General features: G+C 36.4%; 16 protein-coding genes across 16 annotated transcripts in view; 4 read left to right on the top strand and 12 right to left on the bottom strand.

The window, feature by feature from the left end:
* Positions 1-2,003: 2,003 nt before the first annotated feature.
* Positions 2,004-2,430, bottom strand: LOC134722607 (histone H3). The gene has a single exon (XM_063586224.1). It carries the CDS (start codon positions 2,412-2,414, stop codon positions 2,004-2,006), a length of 411 nt encoding a protein of 136 aa, XP_063442294.1. The 5' UTR covers positions 2,415-2,430.
* Positions 2,431-3,555: 1,125 nt separating this feature from the next.
* On the bottom strand, positions 3,556-4,078 carry LOC134723373 (histone H2A). The gene has a single exon (XM_063586989.1). The coding sequence runs from the start codon at positions 4,076-4,078 to the stop codon at positions 3,701-3,703; it is 378 nt and encodes a 125-aa protein (XP_063443059.1). The 3' UTR covers positions 3,556-3,700.
* A 276-nt stretch (positions 4,079-4,354) lies between these two features.
* LOC134723374 (histone H2B-like) lies at positions 4,355-4,729 on the top strand. Its single transcript, XM_063586990.1, has one exon. The coding sequence runs from the start codon at positions 4,355-4,357 to the stop codon at positions 4,727-4,729; it is 375 nt and encodes a 124-aa protein (XP_063443060.1).
* Positions 4,730-5,581: 852 nt separating this feature from the next.
* Positions 5,582-5,893, bottom strand: LOC134722606 (histone H4). Its single transcript, XM_063586223.1, has one exon. The coding sequence runs from the start codon at positions 5,891-5,893 to the stop codon at positions 5,582-5,584; it is 312 nt and encodes a 103-aa protein (XP_063442293.1).
* A 1,723-nt stretch (positions 5,894-7,616) lies between these two features.
* LOC134722605 (histone H3) lies at positions 7,617-8,043 on the bottom strand. The gene has a single exon (XM_063586222.1). It carries the CDS (start codon positions 8,025-8,027, stop codon positions 7,617-7,619), a length of 411 nt encoding a protein of 136 aa, XP_063442292.1. The 5' UTR covers positions 8,028-8,043.
* Positions 8,044-9,168: 1,125 nt separating this feature from the next.
* LOC134723371 (histone H2A) lies at positions 9,169-9,691 on the bottom strand. The gene has a single exon (XM_063586987.1). It carries the CDS (start codon positions 9,689-9,691, stop codon positions 9,314-9,316), a length of 378 nt encoding a protein of 125 aa, XP_063443057.1. The 3' UTR covers positions 9,169-9,313.
* A 276-nt stretch (positions 9,692-9,967) lies between these two features.
* LOC134723372 (histone H2B-like) lies at positions 9,968-10,342 on the top strand. The gene has a single exon (XM_063586988.1). The coding sequence runs from the start codon at positions 9,968-9,970 to the stop codon at positions 10,340-10,342; it is 375 nt and encodes a 124-aa protein (XP_063443058.1).
* An 855-nt stretch (positions 10,343-11,197) lies between these two features.
* LOC134722604 (histone H4) lies at positions 11,198-11,509 on the bottom strand. The gene has a single exon (XM_063586221.1). It carries the CDS (start codon positions 11,507-11,509, stop codon positions 11,198-11,200), a length of 312 nt encoding a protein of 103 aa, XP_063442291.1.
* Positions 11,510-13,232: 1,723 nt separating this feature from the next.
* On the bottom strand, positions 13,233-13,659 carry LOC134722603 (histone H3). Its single transcript, XM_063586220.1, has one exon. It carries the CDS (start codon positions 13,641-13,643, stop codon positions 13,233-13,235), a length of 411 nt encoding a protein of 136 aa, XP_063442290.1. The 5' UTR covers positions 13,644-13,659.
* A 1,125-nt stretch (positions 13,660-14,784) lies between these two features.
* LOC134723368 (histone H2A) lies at positions 14,785-15,307 on the bottom strand. The gene has a single exon (XM_063586985.1). It carries the CDS (start codon positions 15,305-15,307, stop codon positions 14,930-14,932), a length of 378 nt encoding a protein of 125 aa, XP_063443055.1. The 3' UTR covers positions 14,785-14,929.
* Positions 15,308-15,583: 276 nt separating this feature from the next.
* LOC134723370 (histone H2B-like) lies at positions 15,584-15,958 on the top strand. Its single transcript, XM_063586986.1, has one exon. The coding sequence runs from the start codon at positions 15,584-15,586 to the stop codon at positions 15,956-15,958; it is 375 nt and encodes a 124-aa protein (XP_063443056.1).
* Positions 15,959-16,811: 853 nt separating this feature from the next.
* LOC134722602 (histone H4) lies at positions 16,812-17,123 on the bottom strand. Its single transcript, XM_063586218.1, has one exon. The coding sequence runs from the start codon at positions 17,121-17,123 to the stop codon at positions 16,812-16,814; it is 312 nt and encodes a 103-aa protein (XP_063442288.1).
* A 1,723-nt stretch (positions 17,124-18,846) lies between these two features.
* On the bottom strand, positions 18,847-19,273 carry LOC134722601 (histone H3). Its single transcript, XM_063586217.1, has one exon. The coding sequence runs from the start codon at positions 19,255-19,257 to the stop codon at positions 18,847-18,849; it is 411 nt and encodes a 136-aa protein (XP_063442287.1). The 5' UTR covers positions 19,258-19,273.
* Positions 19,274-20,398: 1,125 nt separating this feature from the next.
* Positions 20,399-20,921, bottom strand: LOC134723366 (histone H2A). Its single transcript, XM_063586983.1, has one exon. The coding sequence runs from the start codon at positions 20,919-20,921 to the stop codon at positions 20,544-20,546; it is 378 nt and encodes a 125-aa protein (XP_063443053.1). The 3' UTR covers positions 20,399-20,543.
* Positions 20,922-21,197: 276 nt separating this feature from the next.
* On the top strand, positions 21,198-21,572 carry LOC134723367 (histone H2B-like). The gene has a single exon (XM_063586984.1). The coding sequence runs from the start codon at positions 21,198-21,200 to the stop codon at positions 21,570-21,572; it is 375 nt and encodes a 124-aa protein (XP_063443054.1).
* Positions 21,573-22,424: 852 nt separating this feature from the next.
* The window catches only part of LOC134722600 (histone H4-like), a 2,292-nt gene continuing 1,231 nt past the window's right edge, over positions 22,425-23,485 (bottom strand). The window contains exon 2 of the mRNA XM_063586216.1: positions 22,425-22,743. Within this exon, the coding sequence (XP_063442286.1) occupies positions 22,425-22,743 (319 nt within the window). The remainder of the gene's footprint in view (positions 22,744-23,485) is intronic.

Raw genomic sequence — 23,485 nt, 5'->3', positions numbered from 1 at the left:
GACGTTTCAAAGCGTAGACAACATCCATGGCAGTGACAGTCTTCCTCTTGGCGTGCTCTGTGTATGTGACAGCATCACGGATGACATTTTCCAAGAAAACTTTAAGGACACCACGGGTTTCCTCATAGATGAGTCCAGATATACGTTTTACTCCACCTCTTCTTGCTAAACGACGGATGGCTGGCTTGGTGATACCTTGGATGTTATCACGCAACACCTTCCTGTGACGCTTGGCGCCTCCTTTTCCTAGACCTTTACCTCCTTTTCCTCTACCTGACATGTTTAACTATTTGTGGTGATTAGTTAAATAATACTTTCCGTCTAACAGCGACTCTTTATATATCACCAACGCGGCCGTAAAAGAAGTATCACACATTTTCAGTTAACTGTTGTCTGATTGGCTTACGTTGTTTTATTCCGGGAGGTAACTCTGTACTGCCTTAAACTGTGTACACTTTCAATCCACTTTTTCATTCTAGGTCTGAAAAATATAATAATTCATATCAGACAGTAAATTTTTAAGAAAAAACTATTATTTCAATCGGAATAAAAATGACTGAAGGAGACAAAAAAAGTTCCAAAATGTTGAAAAGTTTTCATTTTAAGATAGAATAGTATGATAAATAAATGATAAATGAAAATCACTTTAGACAGTCAAAATTATAAAGATAATTATTTGCTTTCTCTGAACAGACATTTTCATTCAATGACAATACACATTTCAACTTAATGGAATGGAATTTAGTTGGGGAAAAAATAAACCTCACAGACATATCTAGGAATACTGGTTATCTATTTGTCTATTTGATGTATCCAGAAATTGGATACATCACAGGATTTTACATGCTTGCAGTTTTCTACCTGTCTTTCATAACTCAACATCATCTGTCAAAGCTGTGCTTGCCATCCATCAACGATCTGCTGCAGGTACTTCAGATCATAAATGGGAGAATGTATGAATAAAACTGTTACTGTTATTACTATTAAAGATTTTTTTTTCTAGGTATTACAGTGAAGAAAAGAGATGCCCCTGACTGCGGGTAAAACTTCTTATGTGTGCATCTTCCTTTCAATTTTATTTTTAAACGCCATTCTATATTTATCCACAGTATGACGATGACAATTTCATCAGCCAATCCAATAAAAATGTTAATGCGCACACATGTACTTACTATTCTGAAGACTTCTTTTAGCCAGAAAAGTTTATAATAAGTCTGAAAACCACTTTTTATCATATAAAAAAGCTTATAAGTGCAAGATATATGCTTACATGGACTTCCTACATTGAAATTTTGTGGGGACTACTTGGACCCGTACCGAAATTATATTAATTTAAATAGAAATTTCATGATTTTGTTAACTAGCAGCAAGACAAGACTCTAAAGTGGACAAAATATATTACTACATACATGATAAAAAAATTCTTTACAATTCTGACTGAAAAAGAGCTCTAAATTTTTGATAAAAGTACCCTGTAATATCAGCTTTTCTAAAAGAAATATTCAAATTAATGAATTATACAAGATATTTAAACTCTAACTTAAAAAAAAAGGTTATATTTTGGCCAGTTGGTGGTTCTCTTTCTTTGGTCTAGACTACTGGTGTAAATAATACATCAAAAGAAGACAAGACAAAACAAGCGAAGAAAAGAAAAGAACAGAAGTACAGATAGAAACATTTATATGTTGATCTTTTTTTATATAATGTACTATTTAATATTCTACACACAAGGACATACATGTACCATGATAAACAAACACCCCCCTTTTTTTTGTGATGAGACTTGTGTGTATATATATATCATAAAATTTATTTTTTGTCTATGTATTGCTTTGCATATAGATGGATTCAACAAGAAGAAATAAAAGAGAGAGAGAGAGATGGGGAAAAGAGGGGTTCGGCTATGTTTCTAATTTTCATGTACAACAATTTATAGATTCTTTTTGAAAAATATTGGTGGCCCTGAAAAGGGCCGTTATGTTTTGGTGAAAAAATCACACTTCTTAAGCACGTTCTCCACGGATTCTTCGGGCCAATTGGATATCCTTTGGCATGATGGTTACTCTCTTGGCGTGGATTGCGCACAAGTTGGTATCCTCGAAGAGACCGACCAAGTAGGCTTCGCTGGCTTCCTGTAGGGCCATGACGGCTGAACTCTGGAATCGGAGATCAGTTTTGAAGTCCTGGGCGATTTCACGGACTAATCTCTGGAAGGGGAGTTTCCTGATGAGGAGCTCTGTGCTCTTCTGGTATCTCCTGATTTCTCGGAGAGCGACTGTTCCTGGCCTGTATCTATGTGGTTTCTTGACTCCACCGGTTGCAGGTGCGCTCTTACGGGCGGCCTTGGTGGCAAGTTGTTTTCTTGGAGCTTTACCTCCGGTGGATTTACGTGCAGTTTGCTTTGTTCGTGCCATGATTATTAGCTCTGTGGACGATTTGCTACAGAAAGAATACTTGAAAATTTCGGTGAATGTGTTTTTGTGCTTGCCGGGAGGATTGAAATCACGGTGACGATTGGATCACCACTTACATAAAGCTGGCGTTGATTGGTCCGCATATCTTAAATCTGATTGGACTGATTTGTAAGGGACTTTGACAGTTTTCAATCCATTTTTTACTGAAAAACTGCTCAACCCAAGCTGACAGTAAAAATGCCCCCTTTTTTCATTCATAATTACAGTTTCTGATCATCCCTCATAGCTCAACAATAGTAAATTAGTGTCACGGTTTCAATATGATAAATCTGAAGAAGAAAAATAATAATAATGAAAAAAGGTCAAAATACATGCAGAAACATTAAGGAAAGGAACGAAAAATAAAAACAGGAAAAAATAAAAATAAAATGCAGTTATAACACAAACAAAGCGAAATAAAAATAAAAAAACAGAAACAAATGGAATTACACATTCCCGACATGACATTGTGCGGATCGGCTGAGTTTCTTTATTGTTGTATTATGTCATATTTATGTATATTTAATATAAAAAAAGAAGATGTGGTATGATTTTCATTTGGGCTGGGCACATTTGTCACATTGTCTGATTGTCGGTGTGCTTACATCAATTCCACATCTTTAATACACAAACAATAACTAAATAAAGACAGAAAGACAGAGAGAGAGATGCTGAAAAAAATGGAAAAAGGAAAAGAATGGAAAGTACATATCATATATAAAAGTGTTGACGAAAGAGATAATGTTAACAAAAACTATAAATAATTATAATAATAAAAAAAAACCACACACCTTCTCAGATGAATCTAAGCATGCTCGCATCAATAACCAAGAGAGAGAAAGAAGAGAGCAGACTAGTATTAAATATAAATACTATCAGTGGTTTTTTTTCCCCCCGACAAACATTATATGATTTAACTGAGCTACTTGTGGGTTCAAAGAGTCAGAAAGTACGACAATAAATGTTCTGATGAAGAAGACTGAAAAAGTTACTAGACTTAGTGTTATGCTATAAGAACTGTACTTAAATGGGATGCGTTAGAGAGAGAAGAAAAGAAGAATCACGGAAGAAGGGACATTTATATTTTAGACATTTTTTATTTGTTATGTAGTAGAATATATTTTTTTCAATTATGTATGGGGAATAAAGTATTACTAAGATGTACAACAATTTTAGACTCTTTTTGAAAAATATTGGTGGCCCTGAAAAGGGCCGTTGTTAAGTGAGTAATCCGATATATCCACTTTTTACTTGGCAGCTTTCTGGGTCTTCTTTGGCAGAAGTACAGCCTGGATGTTTGGTAAAACACCTCCCTGGGCAATGGTGACACCAGACAAGAGTTTGTTCAACTCTTCGTCGTTTCTGATGGCCAACTGGAGATGACGGGGAATGATTCTGCTCTTCTTGTTGTCACGAGCGGCGTTTCCTGCCAACTCCAATACTTCAGCTGCTAAGTATTCTAAGACAGCTGCGAGGTACACTGGTGCACCGGCACCAACTCTCTCGGCATAGTTTCCTTTCCTCAAAAGTCTGTGGATACGACCGACTGGGAACTGAAGTCCGGCACGGGATGACCTAGACTTTGCCTTTGCTTTTGCTTTTCCTCCTTTTCCTCGTCCTGACATTTTGTACTATTTGGTTGATCGACACTGAGTAAAGTGATACAATTTTTCTTCAAAATTTAGCTTATATACCCACTAAACGGATTGAACGATGTTTTTATTATACACCAATCAGAACGAAGCTCTCTGCGAGCAGTTAGGCTACCGAACATTCAACATGTTATGGGTGCTCTCTCCGAGGTTCGCGTTTAATAAAATCTTTCAATCCGTTTTGCCCAGTATATAAACAAATTGAAAATAATTTTTCACCATTACTTATTTGATTATCAAACCAGTAACATGCCACCCAAAGTAGGAACTAAAGGAGCCAAGAAGGCCGTCACCAAGGCAAAGACTGCCAGACCCGGCGGTGATAAGAAAAGGAGGAGGAAGAGACGTGAATCCTATGCTATCTACATCTACAAAGTCTTGAGACAAGTTCACCCCGACACCGGAGTGTCCTCAAAGGCAATGTCCATCATGAACAGCTTCGTCAACGATATCTTCGAGAGAATCGCAGCAGAGGCTTCCCGATTGGCACACTACAACAAAAGATCTACCATCACATCCCGGGAGATCCAGACCGCTGTCCGTCTTCTCTTACCCGGAGAATTGGCCAAGCACGCTGTCAGTGAAGGTACCAAAGCCGTCACTAAATACACCAGCAGCAAGTAAACAGTCTGAAGTTTATAACTTCACAAACGGCCCTTTTCAGGGCCACCAACATTTTTCAAAAAGAATTTACATTTGTTGTACATCAATGTCAAACTTCTAAACAAAGCTATAAATCCCAACCCCAGCTATAACCACTTTCAAACTATTTCAATAGTATATGGTTACTTTTCTCTTCTTTCTATCTGTATAACAAATATACGTGTATTTCACTCATTCTGTAGCATTTAATTTGTCTGTCAAAACTACAAAGCGTAAATACATAAATCATGAAGAACAAAACAGTGCTTTCATTCCAATTAATAGAGTTGATAAATTTACGATTTCTTTTGCTTTTCGAGAGAAAAAAAATATTGCGAGAATTATTTTACACGGAAACAAGAACATTACCTAATCTTAAACCACGCAAAAAAAACCTCTATAATTGAATATAACAGAATCTACAGATTTTGTGTGTAAAAGTCCGTGCATTTTGTTTTGAAATTTTCTCTCTTCATGTAGGCAAATGCACGGACTTGATCTTTGAACGTATTCATAAACCTTCAGAAATATAAATTCTCAAATAAATACAAGAGTAAGAGTAAGGAAGTTAATTAAAAAGAAAGCCAGATATTTAAAAAAAAAAAGGGGGGGGGGGGGGGTATAACGAGAGAGAGAAAATAGTTGCGGATCAGGATCAGGGAAAACAAGAAAAACGGTTGAAAAATTCATGAACATTAGAGAAAAGAATAGAAGTGGGAGCAAGCTTTGATTTCAAGATTTTGTTTAAAACGATGTACAACAAATCTAAGATTCTTTTTGAAAAATGTTGGTGGCCCTGAAAAGGGCCGTTGTTGATATTAGCTGGGTGGCTGTTTAACCTCCGAATCCGTACAAGGTACGTCCTTGACGTTTCAAAGCGTAGACAACATCCATGGCAGTGACAGTCTTCCTCTTGGCGTGCTCTGTGTATGTGACAGCATCACGGATGACATTTTCCAAGAAAACTTTAAGGACACCACGGGTTTCCTCATAGATGAGTCCAGATATACGTTTTACTCCACCTCTTCTTGCTAAACGACGGATGGCTGGCTTGGTGATACCTTGGATGTTATCACGCAACACCTTCCTGTGACGCTTGGCGCCTCCTTTTCCTAGACCTTTACCTCCTTTTCCTCTACCTGACATGTTTAACTATTTGTGGTGATTAGTTAAATAATACTTTCCGTCTAACAGCGACTCTTTATATATCACCAACGCGGCCGTAAAAGAAGTATCACACATTTTCAGTTAACTGTTGTCTGATTGGCTTACGTTGTTTTATTCCGGGAGGTAACTCTGTACTGCCTTAAACTGTGTACACTTTCAATCCACTTTTTCATTCTAGGTCTGAAAAATATAATAATTCATATCAGACAGTAAATTTTTAAGAAAAAACTATTATTTCAATCGGAATAAAAATGACTGAAGGAGACAAAAAAAGTTCCAAAATGTTGAAAAGTTTTCATTTTAAGATAGAATAGTATGATAAATAAATGATAAATGAAAATCACTTTAGACAGTCAAAATTATAAAGATAATTATTTGCTTTCTCTGAACAGACATTTTCATTCAATGACAATACACATTTCAACTTAATGGAATGGAATTTAGTTGGGGAAAAAATAAACCTCACAGACATATCTAGGAATACTGGTTATCTATTTGTCTATTTGATGTATCCAGAAATTGGATACATCACAGGATTTTACATGCTTGCAGTTTTCTACCTGTCTTTCATAACTCAACATCATCTGTCAAAGCTGTGCTTGCCATCCATCAACGATCTGCTGCAGGTACTTCAGATCATAAATGGGAGAATGTATGAATAAAACTGTTACTGTTATTACTATTAAAGATTTTTTTTTCTAGGTATTACAGTGAAGAAAAGAGATGCCCCTGACTGCGGGTAAAACTTCTTATGTGTGCATCTTCCTTTCAATTTTATTTTTAAACGCCATTCTATATTTATCCACAGTATGACGATGACAATTTCATCAGCCAATCCAATAAAAATGTTAATGCGCACACATGTACTTACTATTCTGAAGACTTCTTTTAGCCAGAAAAGTTTATAATAAGTCTGAAAACCACTTTTTATCATATAAAAAAGCTTATAAGTGCAAGATATATGCTTACATGGACTTCCTACATTGAAATTTTGTGGGGACTACTTGGACCCGTACCGAAATTATATTAATTTAAATAGAAATTTCATGATTTTGTTAACTAGCAGCAAGACAAGACTCTAAAGTGGACAAAATATATTACTACATACATGATAAAAAAATTCTTTACAATTCTGACTGAAAAAGAGCTCTAAATTTTTGATAAAAGTACCCTGTAATATCAGCTTTTCTAAAAGAAATATTCAAATTAATGAATTATACAAGATATTTAAACTCTAACTTAAAAAAAAAGGTTATATTTTGGCCAGTTGGTGGTTCTCTTTCTTTGGTCTAGACTACTGGTGTAAATAATACATCAAAAGAAGACAAGACAAAACAAGCGAAGAAAAGAAAAGAACAGAAGTACAGATAGAAACATTTATATGTTGATCTTTTTTTATATAATGTACTATTTAATATTCTACACACAAGGACATACATGTACCATGATAAACAAACACCCCCCTTTTTTTTGTGATGAGACTTGTGTGTATATATATATCATAAAATTTATTTTTTGTCTATGTATTGCTTTGCATATAGATGGATTCAACAAGAAGAAATAAAAGAGAGAGAGAGAGATGGGGAAAAGAGGGGTTCGGCTATGTTTCTAATTTTCATGTACAACAATTTATAGATTCTTTTTGAAAAATATTGGTGGCCCTGAAAAGGGCCGTTATGTTTTGGTGAAAAAATCACACTTCTTAAGCACGTTCTCCACGGATTCTTCGGGCCAATTGGATATCCTTTGGCATGATGGTTACTCTCTTGGCGTGGATTGCGCACAAGTTGGTATCCTCGAAGAGACCGACCAAGTAGGCTTCGCTGGCTTCCTGTAGGGCCATGACGGCTGAACTCTGGAATCGGAGATCAGTTTTGAAGTCCTGGGCGATTTCACGGACTAATCTCTGGAAGGGGAGTTTCCTGATGAGGAGCTCTGTGCTCTTCTGGTATCTCCTGATTTCTCGGAGAGCGACTGTTCCTGGCCTGTATCTATGTGGTTTCTTGACTCCACCGGTTGCAGGTGCGCTCTTACGGGCGGCCTTGGTGGCAAGTTGTTTTCTTGGAGCTTTACCTCCGGTGGATTTACGTGCAGTTTGCTTTGTTCGTGCCATGATTATTAGCTCTGTGGACGATTTGCTACAGAAAGAATACTTGAAAATTTCGGTGAATGTGTTTTTGTGCTTGCCGGGAGGATTGAAATCACGGTGACGATTGGATCACCACTTACATAAAGCTGGCGTTGATTGGTCCGCATATCTTAAATCTGATTGGACTGATTTGTAAGGGACTTTGACAGTTTTCAATCCATTTTTTACTGAAAAACTGCTCAACCCAAGCTGACAGTAAAAATGCCCCCTTTTTTCATTCATAATTACAGTTTCTGATCATCCCTCATAGCTCAACAATAGTAAATTAGTGTCACGGTTTCAATATGATAAATCTGAAGAAGAAAAATAATAATAATGAAAAAAGGTCAAAATACATGCAGAAACATTAAGGAAAGGAACGAAAAATAAAAACAGGAAAAAATAAAAATAAAATGCAGTTATAACACAAACAAAGCGAAATAAAAATAAAAAAACAGAAACAAATGGAATTACACATTCCCGACATGACATTGTGCGGATCGGCTGAGTTTCTTTATTGTTGTATTATGTCATATTTATGTATATTTAATATAAAAAAAGAAGATGTGGTATGATTTTCATTTGGGCTGGGCACATTTGTCACATTGTCTGATTGTCGGTGTGCTTACATCAATTCCACATCTTTAATACACAAACAATAACTAAATAAAGACAGAAAGACAGAGAGAGAGATGCTGAAAAAAATGGAAAAAGGAAAAGAATGGAAAGTACATATCATATATAAAAGTGTTGACGAAAGAGATAATGTTAACAAAAACTATAAATAATTATAATAATAAAAAAAAACCACACACCTTCTCAGATGAATCTAAGCATGCTCGCATCAATAACCAAGAGAGAGAAAGAAGAGAGCAGACTAGTATTAAATATAAATACTATCAGTGGTTTTTTTTCCCCCCGACAAACATTATATGATTTAACTGAGCTACTTGTGGGTTCAAAGAGTCAGAAAGTACGACAATAAATGTTCTGATGAAGAAGACTGAAAAAGTTACTAGACTTAGTGTTATGCTATAAGAACTGTACTTAAATGGGATGCGTTAGAGAGAGAAGAAAAGAAGAATCACGGAAGAAGGGACATTTATATTTTAGACATTTTTTATTTGTTATGTAGTAGAATATATTTTTTTCAATTATGTATGGGGAATAAAGTATTACTAAGATGTACAACAATTTTAGACTCTTTTTGAAAAATATTGGTGGCCCTGAAAAGGGCCGTTGTTAAGTGAGTAATCCGATATATCCACTTTTTACTTGGCAGCTTTCTGGGTCTTCTTTGGCAGAAGTACAGCCTGGATGTTTGGTAAAACACCTCCCTGGGCAATGGTGACACCAGACAAGAGTTTGTTCAACTCTTCGTCGTTTCTGATGGCCAACTGGAGATGACGGGGAATGATTCTGCTCTTCTTGTTGTCACGAGCGGCGTTTCCTGCCAACTCCAATACTTCAGCTGCTAAGTATTCTAAGACAGCTGCGAGGTACACTGGTGCACCGGCACCAACTCTCTCGGCATAGTTTCCTTTCCTCAAAAGTCTGTGGATACGACCGACTGGGAACTGAAGTCCGGCACGGGATGACCTAGACTTTGCCTTTGCTTTTGCTTTTCCTCCTTTTCCTCGTCCTGACATTTTGTACTATTTGGTTGATCGACACTGAGTAAAGTGATACAATTTTTCTTCAAAATTTAGCTTATATACCCACTAAACGGATTGAACGATGTTTTTATTATACACCAATCAGAACGAAGCTCTCTGCGAGCAGTTAGGCTACCGAACATTCAACATGTTATGGGTGCTCTCTCCGAGGTTCGCGTTTAATAAAATCTTTCAATCCGTTTTGCCCAGTATATAAACAAATTGAAAATAATTTTTCACCATTACTTATTTGATTATCAAACCAGTAACATGCCACCCAAAGTAGGAACTAAAGGAGCCAAGAAGGCCGTCACCAAGGCAAAGACTGCCAGACCCGGCGGTGATAAGAAAAGGAGGAGGAAGAGACGTGAATCCTATGCTATCTACATCTACAAAGTCTTGAGACAAGTTCACCCCGACACCGGAGTGTCCTCAAAGGCAATGTCCATCATGAACAGCTTCGTCAACGATATCTTCGAGAGAATCGCAGCAGAGGCTTCCCGATTGGCACACTACAACAAAAGATCTACCATCACATCCCGGGAGATCCAGACCGCTGTCCGTCTTCTCTTACCCGGAGAATTGGCCAAGCACGCTGTCAGTGAAGGTACCAAAGCCGTCACTAAATACACCAGCAGCAAGTAAACAGTCTGAAGTTTATAACTTCACAAACGGCCCTTTTCAGGGCCACCAACATTTTTCAAAAAGAATTTACATTTGTTGTACATCAATGTCAAACTTCTAAACAAAGCTATAAATCCCAACCCCAGCTATAACCACTTTCAAACTATTTCAATAGTATATGGTTACTTTTCTCTTCTTTCTATCTGTATAACAAATATACGTGTATTTCACTCATTCTGTAGCATTTAATTTGTCTGTCAAAACTACAAAGCGTAAATACATAAATCATGAAGAACAAAACAGTGCTTTCATTCCAATTAATAGAGTTGATAAATTTACGATTTCTTTTGCTTTTCGAGAGAAAAAAAATATTGCGAGAATTATTTTACACGGAAACAAGAACATTACCTAATCTTAAACCACGCAAAAAAAACCTCTATAATTGAATATAACAGAATCTACAGATTTTGTGTGTAAAAGTCCGTGCATTTTGTTTTGAAATTTTCTCTCTTCATGTAGGCAAATGCACGGACTTGATCTTTGAACGTATTCATAAACCTTCAGAAATATAAATTCTCAAATAAATACAAGAGTAAGAGTAAGGAAGTTAATTAAAAAGAAAGCCAGATATTTAAAAAAAAAAAGGGGGGGGGGGGGGGGTGTATAACGAGAGAGAGAAAATAGTTGCGGATCAGGATCAGGGAAAACAAGAAAAACGGTTGAAAAATTCATGAACATTAGAGAAAAGAATAGAAGTGGGAGCAAGCTTTGATTTCAAGATTTTGTTTAAAACGATGTACAACAAATCTAAGATTCTTTTTGAAAAATGTTGGTGGCCCTGAAAAGGGCCGTTGTTGATATTAGCTGGGTGGCTGTTTAACCTCCGAATCCGTACAAGGTACGTCCTTGACGTTTCAAAGCGTAGACAACATCCATGGCAGTGACAGTCTTCCTCTTGGCGTGCTCTGTGTATGTGACAGCATCACGGATGACATTTTCCAAGAAAACTTTAAGGACACCACGGGTTTCCTCATAGATGAGTCCAGATATACGTTTTACTCCACCTCTTCTTGCTAAACGACGGATGGCTGGCTTGGTGATACCTTGGATGTTATCACGCAACACCTTCCTGTGACGCTTGGCGCCTCCTTTTCCTAGACCTTTACCTCCTTTTCCTCTACCTGACATGTTTAACTATTTGTGGTGATTAGTTAAATAATACTTTCCGTCTAACAGCGACTCTTTATATATCACCAACGCGGCCGTAAAAGAAGTATCACACATTTTCAGTTAACTGTTGTCTGATTGGCTTACGTTGTTTTATTCCGGGAGGTAACTCTGTACTGCCTTAAACTGTGTACACTTTCAATCCACTTTTTCATTCTAGGTCTGAAAAATATAATAATTCATATCAGACAGTAAATTTTTAAGAAAAAACTATTATTTCAATCGGAATAAAAATGACTGAAGGAGACAAAAAAAGTTCCAAAATGTTGAAAAGTTTTCATTTTAAGATAGAATAGTATGATAAATAAATGATAAATGAAAATCACTTTAGACAGTCAAAATTATAAAGATAATTATTTGCTTTCTCTGAACAGACATTTTCATTCAATGACAATACACATTTCAACTTAATGGAATGGAATTTAGTTGGGGAAAAAATAAACCTCACAGACATATCTAGGAATACTGGTTATCTATTTGTCTATTTGATGTATCCAGAAATTGGATACATCACAGGATTTTACATGCTTGCAGTTTTCTACCTGTCTTTCATAACTCAACATCATCTGTCAAAGCTGTGCTTGCCATCCATCAACGATCTGCTGCAGGTACTTCAGATCATAAATGGGAGAATGTATGAATAAAACTGTTACTGTTATTACTATTAAAGATTTTTTTTTCTAGGTATTACAGTGAAGAAAAGAGATGCCCCTGACTGCGGGTAAAACTTCTTATGTGTGCATCTTCCTTTCAATTTTATTTTTAAACGCCATTCTATATTTATCCACAGTATGACGATGACAATTTCATCAGCCAATCCAATAAAAATGTTAATGCGCACACATGTACTTACTATTCTGAAGACTTCTTTTAGCCAGAAAAGTTTATAATAAGTCTGAAAACCACTTTTTATCATATAAAAAAGCTTATAAGTGCAAGATATATGCTTACATGGACTTCCTACATTGAAATTTTGTGGGGACTACTTGGACCCGTACCGAAATTATATTAATTTAAATAGAAATTTCATGATTTTGTTAACTAGCAGCAAGACAAGACTCTAAAGTGGACAAAATATATTACTACATACATGATAAAAAAATTCTTTACAATTCTGACTGAAAAAGAGCTCTAAATTTTTGATAAAAGTACCCTGTAATATCAGCTTTTCTAAAAGAAATATTCAAATTAATGAATTATACAAGATATTTAAACTCTAACTTAAAAAAAAAGGTTATATTTTGGCCAGTTGGTGGTTCTCTTTCTTTGGTCTAGACTACTGGTGTAAATAATACATCAAAAGAAGACAAGACAAAACAAGCGAAGAAAAGAAAAGAACAGAAGTACAGATAGAAACATTTATATGTTGATCTTTTTTTATATAATGTACTATTTAATATTCTACACACAAGGACATACATGTACCATGATAAACAAACACCCCCCTTTTTTTTGTGATGAGACTTGTGTGTATATATATATCATAAAATTTATTTTTTGTCTATGTATTGCTTTGCATATAGATGGATTCAACAAGAAGAAATAAAAGAGAGAGAGAGAGATGGGGAAAAGAGGGGTTCGGCTATGTTTCTAATTTTCATGTACAACAATTTATAGATTCTTTTTGAAAAATATTGGTGGCCCTGAAAAGGGCCGTTATGTTTTGGTGAAAAAATCACACTTCTTAAGCACGTTCTCCACGGATTCTTCGGGCCAATTGGATATCCTTTGGCATGATGGTTACTCTCTTGGCGTGGATTGCGCACAAGTTGGTATCCTCGAAGAGACCGACCAAGTAGGCTTCGCTGGCTTCCTGTAGGGCCATGACGGCTGAACTCTGGAATCGGAGATCAGTTTTGAAGTCCTGGGCGATTTCACGGACTAATCTCTGGAAGGGGAGTTTCCTGATGAGGAGCTCTGTGCTCTTCTGGTATCTCCTGATTTCTCGGAGAGCGACTGTTCCTGGCCTGTATCTATGTGGTTTCTTGACTCCACCGGTTGCAGGTGCGCTCTTACGGGCGGCCTTGGTGGCAAGTTGTTTTCTTGGAGCTTTACCTCCGGTGGATTTACGTGCAGTTTGCTTTGTTCGTGCCATGATTATTAGCTCTGTGGACGATTTGCTACAGAAAGAATACTTGAAAATTTCGGTGAATGTGTTTTTGTGCTTGCCGGGAGGATTGAAATCACGGTGACGATTGGATCACCACTTACATAAAGCTGGCGTTGATTGGTCCGCATATCTTAAATCTGATTGGACTGATTTGTAAGGGACTTTGACAGTTTTCAATCCATTTTTTACTGAAAAACTGCTCAACCCAAGCTGACAGTAAAAATGCCCCCTTTTTTCATTCATAATTACAGTTTCTGATCATCCCTCATAGCTCAACAATAGTAAATTAGTGTCACGGTTTCAATATGATAAATCTGAAGAAGAAAAATAATAATAATGAAAAAAGGTCAAAATACATGCAGAAACATTAAGGAAAGGAACGAAAAATAAAAACAGGAAAAAATAAAAATAAAATGCAGTTATAACACAAACAAAGCGAAATAAAAATAAAAAAACAGAAACAAATGGAATTACACATTCCCGACATGACATTGTGCGGATCGGCTGAGTTTCTTTATTGTTGTATTATGTCATATTTATGTATATTTAATATAAAAAAAGAAGATGTGGTATGATTTTCATTTGGGCTGGGCACATTTGTCACATTGTCTGATTGTCGGTGTGCTTACATCAATTCCACATCTTTAATACACAAACAATAACTAAATAAAGACAGAAAGACAGAGAGAGAGATGCTGAAAAAAATGGAAAAAGGAAAAGAATGGAAAGTACATATCATATATAAAAGTGTTGACGAAAGAGATAATGTTAACAAAAACTATAAATAATTATAATAATAAAAAAAAACCACACACCTTCTCAGATGAATCTAAGCATGCTCGCATCAATAACCAAGAGAGAGAAAGAAGAGAGCAGACTAGTATTAAATATAAATACTATCAGTGGTTTTTTTTCCCCCCGACAAACATTATATGATTTAACTGAGCTACTTGTGGGTTCAAAGAGTCAGAAAGTACGACAATAAATGTTCTGATGAAGAAGACTGAAAAAGTTACTAGACTTAGTGTTATGCTATAAGAACTGTACTTAAATGGGATGCGTTAGAGAGAGAAGAAAAGAAGAATCACGGAAGAAGGGACATTTATATTTTAGACATTTTTTATTTGTTATGTAGTAGAATATATTTTTTTCAATTATGTATGGGGAATAAAGTATTACTAAGATGTACAACAATTTTAGACTCTTTTTGAAAAATATTGGTGGCCCTGAAAAGGGCCGTTGTTAAGTGAGTAATCCGATATATCCACTTTTTACTTGGCAGCTTTCTGGGTCTTCTTTGGCAGAAGTACAGCCTGGATGTTTGGTAAAACACCTCCCTGGGCAATGGTGACACCAGACAAGAGTTTGTTCAACTCTTCGTCGTTTCTGATGGCCAACTGGAGATGACGGGGAATGATTCTGCTCTTCTTGTTGTCACGAGCGGCGTTTCCTGCCAACTCCAATACTTCAGCTGCTAAGTATTCTAAGACAGCTGCGAGGTACACTGGTGCACCGGCACCAACTCTCTCGGCATAGTTTCCTTTCCTCAAAAGTCTGTGGATACGACCGACTGGGAACTGAAGTCCGGCACGGGATGACCTAGACTTTGCCTTTGCTTTTGCTTTTCCTCCTTTTCCTCGTCCTGACATTTTGTACTATTTGGTTGATCGACACTGAGTAAAGTGATACAATTTTTCTTCAAAATTTAGCTTATATACCCACTAAACGGATTGAACGATGTTTTTATTATACACCAATCAGAACGAAGCTCTCTGCGAGCAGTTAGGCTACCGAACATTCAACATGTTATGGGTGCTCTCTCCGAGGTTCGCGTTTAATAAAATCTTTCAATCCGTTTTGCCCAGTATATAAACAAATTGAAAATAATTTTTCACCATTACTTATTTGATTATCAAACCAGTAACATGCCACCCAAAGTAGGAACTAAAGGAGCCAAGAAGGCCGTCACCAAGGCAAAGACTGCCAGACCCGGCGGTGATAAGAAAAGGAGGAGGAAGAGACGTGAATCCTATGCTATCTACATCTACAAAGTCTTGAGACAAGTTCACCCCGACACCGGAGTGTCCTCAAAGGCAATGTCCATCATGAACAGCTTCGTCAACGATATCTTCGAGAGAATCGCAGCAGAGGCTTCCCGATTGGCACACTACAACAAAAGATCTACCATCACATCCCGGGAGATCCAGACCGCTGTCCGTCTTCTCTTACCCGGAGAATTGGCCAAGCACGCTGTCAGTGAAGGTACCAAAGCCGTCACTAAATACACCAGCAGCAAGTAAACAGTCTGAAGTTTATAACTTCACAAACGGCCCTTTTCAGGGCCACCAACATTTTTCAAAAAGAATTTACATTTGTTGTACATCAATGTCAAACTTCTAAACAAAGCTATAAATCCCAACCCCAGCTATAACCACTTTCAAACTATTTCAATAGTATATGGTTACTTTTCTCTTCTTTCTATCTGTATAACAAATATACGTGTATTTCACTCATTCTGTAGCATTTAATTTGTCTGTCAAAACTACAAAGCGTAAATACATAAATCATGAAGAACAAAACAGTGCTTTCATTCCAATTAATAGAGTTGATAAATTTACGATTTCTTTTGCTTTTCGAGAGAAAAAAAATATTGCGAGAATTATTTTACACGGAAACAAGAACATTACCTAATCTTAAACCACGCAAAAAAAACCTCTATAATTGAATATAACAGAATCTACAGATTTTGTGTGTAAAAGTCCGTGCATTTTGTTTTGAAATTTTCTCTCTTCATGTAGGCAAATGCACGGACTTGATCTTTGAACGTATTCATAAACCTTCAGAAATATAAATTCTCAAATAAATACAAGAGTAAGAGTAAGGAAGTTAATTAAAAAGAAAGCCAGATATTTAAAAAAAAAAAGGGGGGGGGGGGGGGGTATAACGAGAGAGAGAAAATAGTTGCGGATCAGGATCAGGGAAAACAAGAAAAACGGTTGAAAAATTCATGAACATTAGAGAAAAGAATAGAAGTGGGAGCAAGCTTTGATTTCAAGATTTTGTTTAAAACGATGTACAACAAATCTAAGATTCTTTTTGAAAAATGTTGGTGGCCCTGAAAAGGGCCGTTGTTGATATTAGCTGGGTGGCTGTTTAACCTCCGAATCCGTACAAGGTACGTCCTTGACGTTTCAAAGCGTAGACAACATCCATGGCAGTGACAGTCTTCCTCTTGGCGTGCTCTGTGTATGTGACAGCATCACGGATGACATTTTCCAAGAAAACTTTAAGGACACCACGGGTTTCCTCATAGATGAGTCCAGATATACGTTTTACTCCACCTCTTCTTGCTAAACGACGGATGGCTGGCTTGGTGATACCTTGGATGTTATCACGCAACACCTTCCTGTGACGCTTGGCGCCTCCTTTTCCTAGACCTTTACCTCCTTTTCCTCTACCTGACATGTTTAACTATTTGTGGTGATTAGTTAAATAATACTTTCCGTCTAACAGCGACTCTTTATATATCACCAACGCGGCCGTAAAAGAAGTATCACACATTTTCAGTTAACTGTTGTCTGATTGGCTTACGTTGTTTTATTCCGGGAGGTAACTCTGTACTGCCTTAAACTGTGTACACTTTCAATCCACTTTTTCATTCTAGGTCTGAAAAATATAATAATTCATATCAGACAGTAAATTTTTAAGAAAAAACTATTATTTCAATCGGAATAAAAATGACTGAAGGAGACAAAAAAAGTTCCAAAATGTTGAAAAGTTTTCATTTTAAGATAGAATAGTATGATAAATAAATGATAAATGAAAATCACTTTAGACAGTCAAAATTATAAAGATAATTATTTGCTTTCTCTGAACAGACATTTTCATTCAATGACAATACACATTTCAACTTAATGGAATGGAATTTAGTTGGGGAAAAAATAAACCTCACAGACATATCTAGGAATACTGGTTATCTATTTGTCTATTTGATGTATCCAGAAATTGGATACATCACAGGATTTTACATGCTTGCAGTTTTCTACCTGTCTTTCATAACTCAACATCATCTGTCAAAGCTGTGCTTGCCATCCATCAACGATCTGCTGCAGGTACTTCAGATCATAAATGGGAGAATGTATGAATAAAACTGTTACTGTTATTACTATTAAAGATTTTTTTTTCTAGGTATTACAGTGAAGAAAAGAGATGCCCCTGACTGCGGGTAAAACTTCTTATGTGTGCATCTTCCTTTCAATTTTATTTTTAAACGCCATTCTATATTTATCCACAGTATGACGATGACAATTTCATCAGCCAATCCAATAAAAATGTTAATGCGCACACATGTACTTACTATTCTGAAGACTTCTTTTAGCCAGAAAAGTTTATAATAAGTCTGAAAACCACTTTTTATCATATAAAAAAGCTTATAAGTGCAAGATATATGCTTACATGGACTTCCTACATTGAAATTTTGTGGGGACTACTTGGACCCGTACCGAAATTATATTAATTTAAATAGAAATTTCATGATTTTGTTAACTAGCAGCAAGACAAGACTCTAAAGTGGACAAAATATATTACTACATACATGATAAAAAAATTCTTTACAATTCTGACTGAAAAAGAGCTCTAAATTTTTGATAAAAGTACCCTGTAATATCAGCTTTTCTAAAAGAAATATTCAAATTAATGAATTATACAAGATATTTAAACTCTAACTTAAAAAAAAAGGTTATATTTTGGCCAGTTGGTGGTTCTCTTTCTTTGGTCTAGACTACTGGTGTAAATAATACATCAAAAGAAGACAAGACAAAACAAGCGAAGAAAAGAAAAGAACAGAAGTACAGATAGAAACATTTATATGTTGATCTTTTTTTATATAATGTACTATTTAATATTCTACACACAAGGACATACATGTACCATGATAAACAAACACCCCCCTTTTTTTTGTGATGAGACTTGTGTGTATATATATATCATAAAATTTATTTTTTGTCTATGTATTGCTTTGCATATAGATGGATTCAACAAGAAGAAATAAAAGAGAGAGAGAGAGATGGGGAAAAGAGGGGTTCGGCTATGTTTCTAATTTTCATGTACAACAATTTATAGATTCTTTTTGAAAAATATTGGTGGCCCTGAAAAGGGCCGTTATGTTTTGGTGAAAAAATCACACTTCTTAAGCACGTTCTCCACGGATTCTTCGGGCCAATTGGATATCCTTTGGCATGATGGTTACTCTCTTGGCGTGGATTGCGCACAAGTTGGTATCCTCGAAGAGACCGACCAAGTAGGCTTCGCTGGCTTCCTGTAGGGCCATGACGGCTGAACTCTGGAATCGGAGATCAGTTTTGAAGTCCTGGGCGATTTCACGGACTAATCTCTGGAAGGGGAGTTTCCTGATGAGGAGCTCTGTGCTCTTCTGGTATCTCCTGATTTCTCGGAGAGCGACTGTTCCTGGCCTGTATCTATGTGGTTTCTTGACTCCACCGGTTGCAGGTGCGCTCTTACGGGCGGCCTTGGTGGCAAGTTGTTTTCTTGGAGCTTTACCTCCGGTGGATTTACGTGCAGTTTGCTTTGTTCGTGCCATGATTATTAGCTCTGTGGACGATTTGCTACAGAAAGAATACTTGAAAATTTCGGTGAATGTGTTTTTGTGCTTGCCGGGAGGATTGAAATCACGGTGACGATTGGATCACCACTTACATAAAGCTGGCGTTGATTGGTCCGCATATCTTAAATCTGATTGGACTGATTTGTAAGGGACTTTGACAGTTTTCAATCCATTTTTTACTGAAAAACTGCTCAACCCAAGCTGACAGTAAAAATGCCCCCTTTTTTCATTCATAATTACAGTTTCTGATCATCCCTCATAGCTCAACAATAGTAAATTAGTGTCACGGTTTCAATATGATAAATCTGAAGAAGAAAAATAATAATAATGAAAAAAGGTCAAAATACATGCAGAAACATTAAGGAAAGGAACGAAAAATAAAAACAGGAAAAAATAAAAATAAAATGCAGTTATAACACAAACAAAGCGAAATAAAAATAAAAAAACAGAAACAAATGGAATTACACATTCCCGACATGACATTGTGCGGATCGGCTGAGTTTCTTTATTGTTGTATTATGTCATATTTATGTATATTTAATATAAAAAAAGAAGATGTGGTATGATTTTCATTTGGGCTGGGCACATTTGTCACATTGTCTGATTGTCGGTGTGCTTACATCAATTCCACATCTTTAATACACAAACAATAACTAAATAAAGACAGAAAGACAGAGAGAGAGATGCTGAAAAAAATGGAAAAAGGAAAAGAATGGAAAGTACATATCATATATAAAAGTGTTGACGAAAGAGATAATGTTAACAAAAACTATAAATAATTATAATAATAAAAAAAAACCACACACCTTCTCAGATGAATCTAAGCATGCTCGCATCAATAACCAAGAGAGAGAAAGAAGAGAGCAGACTAGTATTAAATATAAATACTATCAGTGGTTTTTTTTCCCCCCGACAAACATTATATGATTTAACTGAGCTACTTGTGGGTTCAAAGAGTCAGAAAGTACGACAATAAATGTTCTGATGAAGAAGACTGAAAAAGTTACTAGACTTAGTGTTATGCTATAAGAACTGTACTTAAATGGGATGCGTTAGAGAGAGAAGAAAAGAAGAATCACGGAAGAAGGGACATTTATATTTTAGACATTTTTTATTTGTTATGTAGTAGAATATATTTTTTTCAATTATGTATGGGGAATAAAGTATTACTAAGATGTACAACAATTTTAGACTCTTTTTGAAAAATATTGGTGGCCCTGAAAAGGGCCGTTGTTAAGTGAGTAATCCGATATATCCACTTTTTACTTGGCAGCTTTCTGGGTCTTCTTTGGCAGAAGTACAGCCTGGATGTTTGGTAAAACACCTCCCTGGGCAATGGTGACACCAGACAAGAGTTTGTTCAACTCTTCGTCGTTTCTGATGGCCAACTGGAGATGACGGGGAATGATTCTGCTCTTCTTGTTGTCACGAGCGGCGTTTCCTGCCAACTCCAATACTTCAGCTGCTAAGTATTCTAAGACAGCTGCGAGGTACACTGGTGCACCGGCACCAACTCTCTCGGCATAGTTTCCTTTCCTCAAAAGTCTGTGGATACGACCGACTGGGAACTGAAGTCCGGCACGGGATGACCTAGACTTTGCCTTTGCTTTTGCTTTTCCTCCTTTTCCTCGTCCTGACATTTTGTACTATTTGGTTGATCGACACTGAGTAAAGTGATACAATTTTTCTTCAAAATTTAGCTTATATACCCACTAAACGGATTGAACGATGTTTTTATTATACACCAATCAGAACGAAGCTCTCTGCGAGCAGTTAGGCTACCGAACATTCAACATGTTATGGGTGCTCTCTCCGAGGTTCGCGTTTAATAAAATCTTTCAATCCGTTTTGCCCAGTATATAAACAAATTGAAAATAATTTTTCACCATTACTTATTTGATTATCAAACCAGTAACATGCCACCCAAAGTAGGAACTAAAGGAGCCAAGAAGGCCGTCACCAAGGCAAAGACTGCCAGACCCGGCGGTGATAAGAAAAGGAGGAGGAAGAGACGTGAATCCTATGCTATCTACATCTACAAAGTCTTGAGACAAGTTCACCCCGACACCGGAGTGTCCTCAAAGGCAATGTCCATCATGAACAGCTTCGTCAACGATATCTTCGAGAGAATCGCAGCAGAGGCTTCCCGATTGGCACACTACAACAAAAGATCTACCATCACATCCCGGGAGATCCAGACCGCTGTCCGTCTTCTCTTACCCGGAGAATTGGCCAAGCACGCTGTCAGTGAAGGTACCAAAGCCGTCACTAAATACACCAGCAGCAAGTAAACAGTCTGAAGTTTATAACTTCACAAACGGCCCTTTTCAGGGCCACCAACATTTTTCAAAAAGAATTTACATTTGTTGTACATCAATGTCAAACTTCTAAACAAAGCTATAATCCCAACCCCAGCTATAACCACTTTCAAACTATTTCAATAGTATATGGTTACTTTTCTCTTCTTTCTATCTGTATAACAAATATACGTGTATTTCACTCATTCTGTAGCATTTAATTTGTCTGTCAAAACTACAAAGCGTAAATACATAAATCATGAAGAACAAAACAGTGCTTTCATTCCAATTAATAGAGTTGATAAATTTACGATTTCTTTTGCTTTTCGAGAGAAAAAAAATATTGCGAGAATTATTTTACACGGAAACAAGAACATTACCTAATCTTAAACCACGCAAAAAAAAACCTCTATAATTGAATATAACAGAATCTACAGATTTTGTGTGTAAAAGTCCGTGCATTTTGTTTTGAAATTTTCTCTCTTCATGTAGGCAAATGCACGGACTTGATCTTTGAACGTATTCATAAACCTTCAGAAATATAAATTCTCAAATAAATACAAGAGTAAGAGTAAGGAAGTTAATTAAAAAGAAAGCCAGATATTTAAAAAAAAAAAGGGGGGGGGGGGGGTATAACGAGAGAGAGAAAATAGTTGCGGATCAGGATCAGGGAAAACAAGAAAAACGGTTGAAAAATTCATGAACATTAGAGAAAAGAATAGAAGTGGGAGCAAGCTTTGATTTCAAGATTTTGTTTAAAAACGATGTACAACAAATCTAAGATTCTTTTTGAAAAATGTTGGTGGCCCTGAAAAGGGCCGTTGTTGATATTAGCTGGGTGGCTGTTTAACCTCCGAATCCGTACAAGGTACGTCCTTGACGTTTCAAAGCGTAGACAACATCCATGGCAGTGACAGTCTTCCTCTTGGCGTGCTCTGTGTATGTGACAGCATCACGGATGACATTTTCCAAGAAAACTTTAAGGACACCACGGGTTTCCTCATAGATGAGTCCAGATATACGTTTTACTCCACCTCTTCTTGCTAAACGACGGATGGCTGGCTTGGTGATACCTTGGATGTTATCACGCAACACCTTCCTGTGACGCTTGGCGCCTCCTTTTCCTAGACCTTTACCTCCTTTTCCTCTACCTGACATGTTTAAACTATTTGTGGTGATTAGTTAAATAATACTTTCCGTCTAACAGCGACTCTTTATATATCACCAACGCGGCCGTAAAAGAAGTATCACACATTTTCAGTTAACTGTTGTCTGATTGGCTTACGTTGTTTTATTCCGGGAGGTAACTCTGTACTGCCTTAAACTGTGTACACTTTCAATCCACTTTTTCATTCTAGGTCTGAAAAATATAATAATTCATATCAGACAGTAAATTTTTAAGAAAAAACTATTATTTCAATCGGAATAAAAATGACTGAAGGAGACAAAAAAAGTTCCAAAATGTTGAAAAGTTTTCATTTTAAGATAGAATAGTATGATAAATAAATGATAAATGAAAATCACTTTAGACAGTCAAAATTATAAAGATAATTATTTGCTTTCTCTGAACAGACATTTTCATTCAATGACAATACACATTTCAACTTAATGGAATGGAATTTAGTTGGGGAAAAAATAAACCTCACAGACATATCTAGGAATACTGGTTATCTATTTGTCTATTTGATGTATCCAGAAATTGGATACATCACAGGATTTTACATGCTTGCAGTTTTCTACCTGTCTTTCATAACTCAACATCATCTGTCAAAGCTGTGCTTGCCATCCATCAACGATCTGCTGCAGGTACTTCAGATCATAAATGGGAGAATGTATGAATAAAACTGTTACTGTTATTACTATTAAAGATTTTTTTTTCTAGGTATTACAGTGAAGAAAAGAGATGC

The sequence above is a fragment of the Mytilus trossulus genome, chromosome 6, assembly GCF_036588685.1.
Source record: "Mytilus trossulus isolate FHL-02 chromosome 6, PNRI_Mtr1.1.1.hap1, whole genome shotgun sequence".
Lineage (NCBI taxonomy): Eukaryota > Metazoa > Mollusca > Bivalvia > Mytilida > Mytilidae > Mytilus > Mytilus trossulus.
Note: the sequence above shows the minus strand (reverse complement) of the source record. Positions and strands in the feature narration are given on the sequence as shown.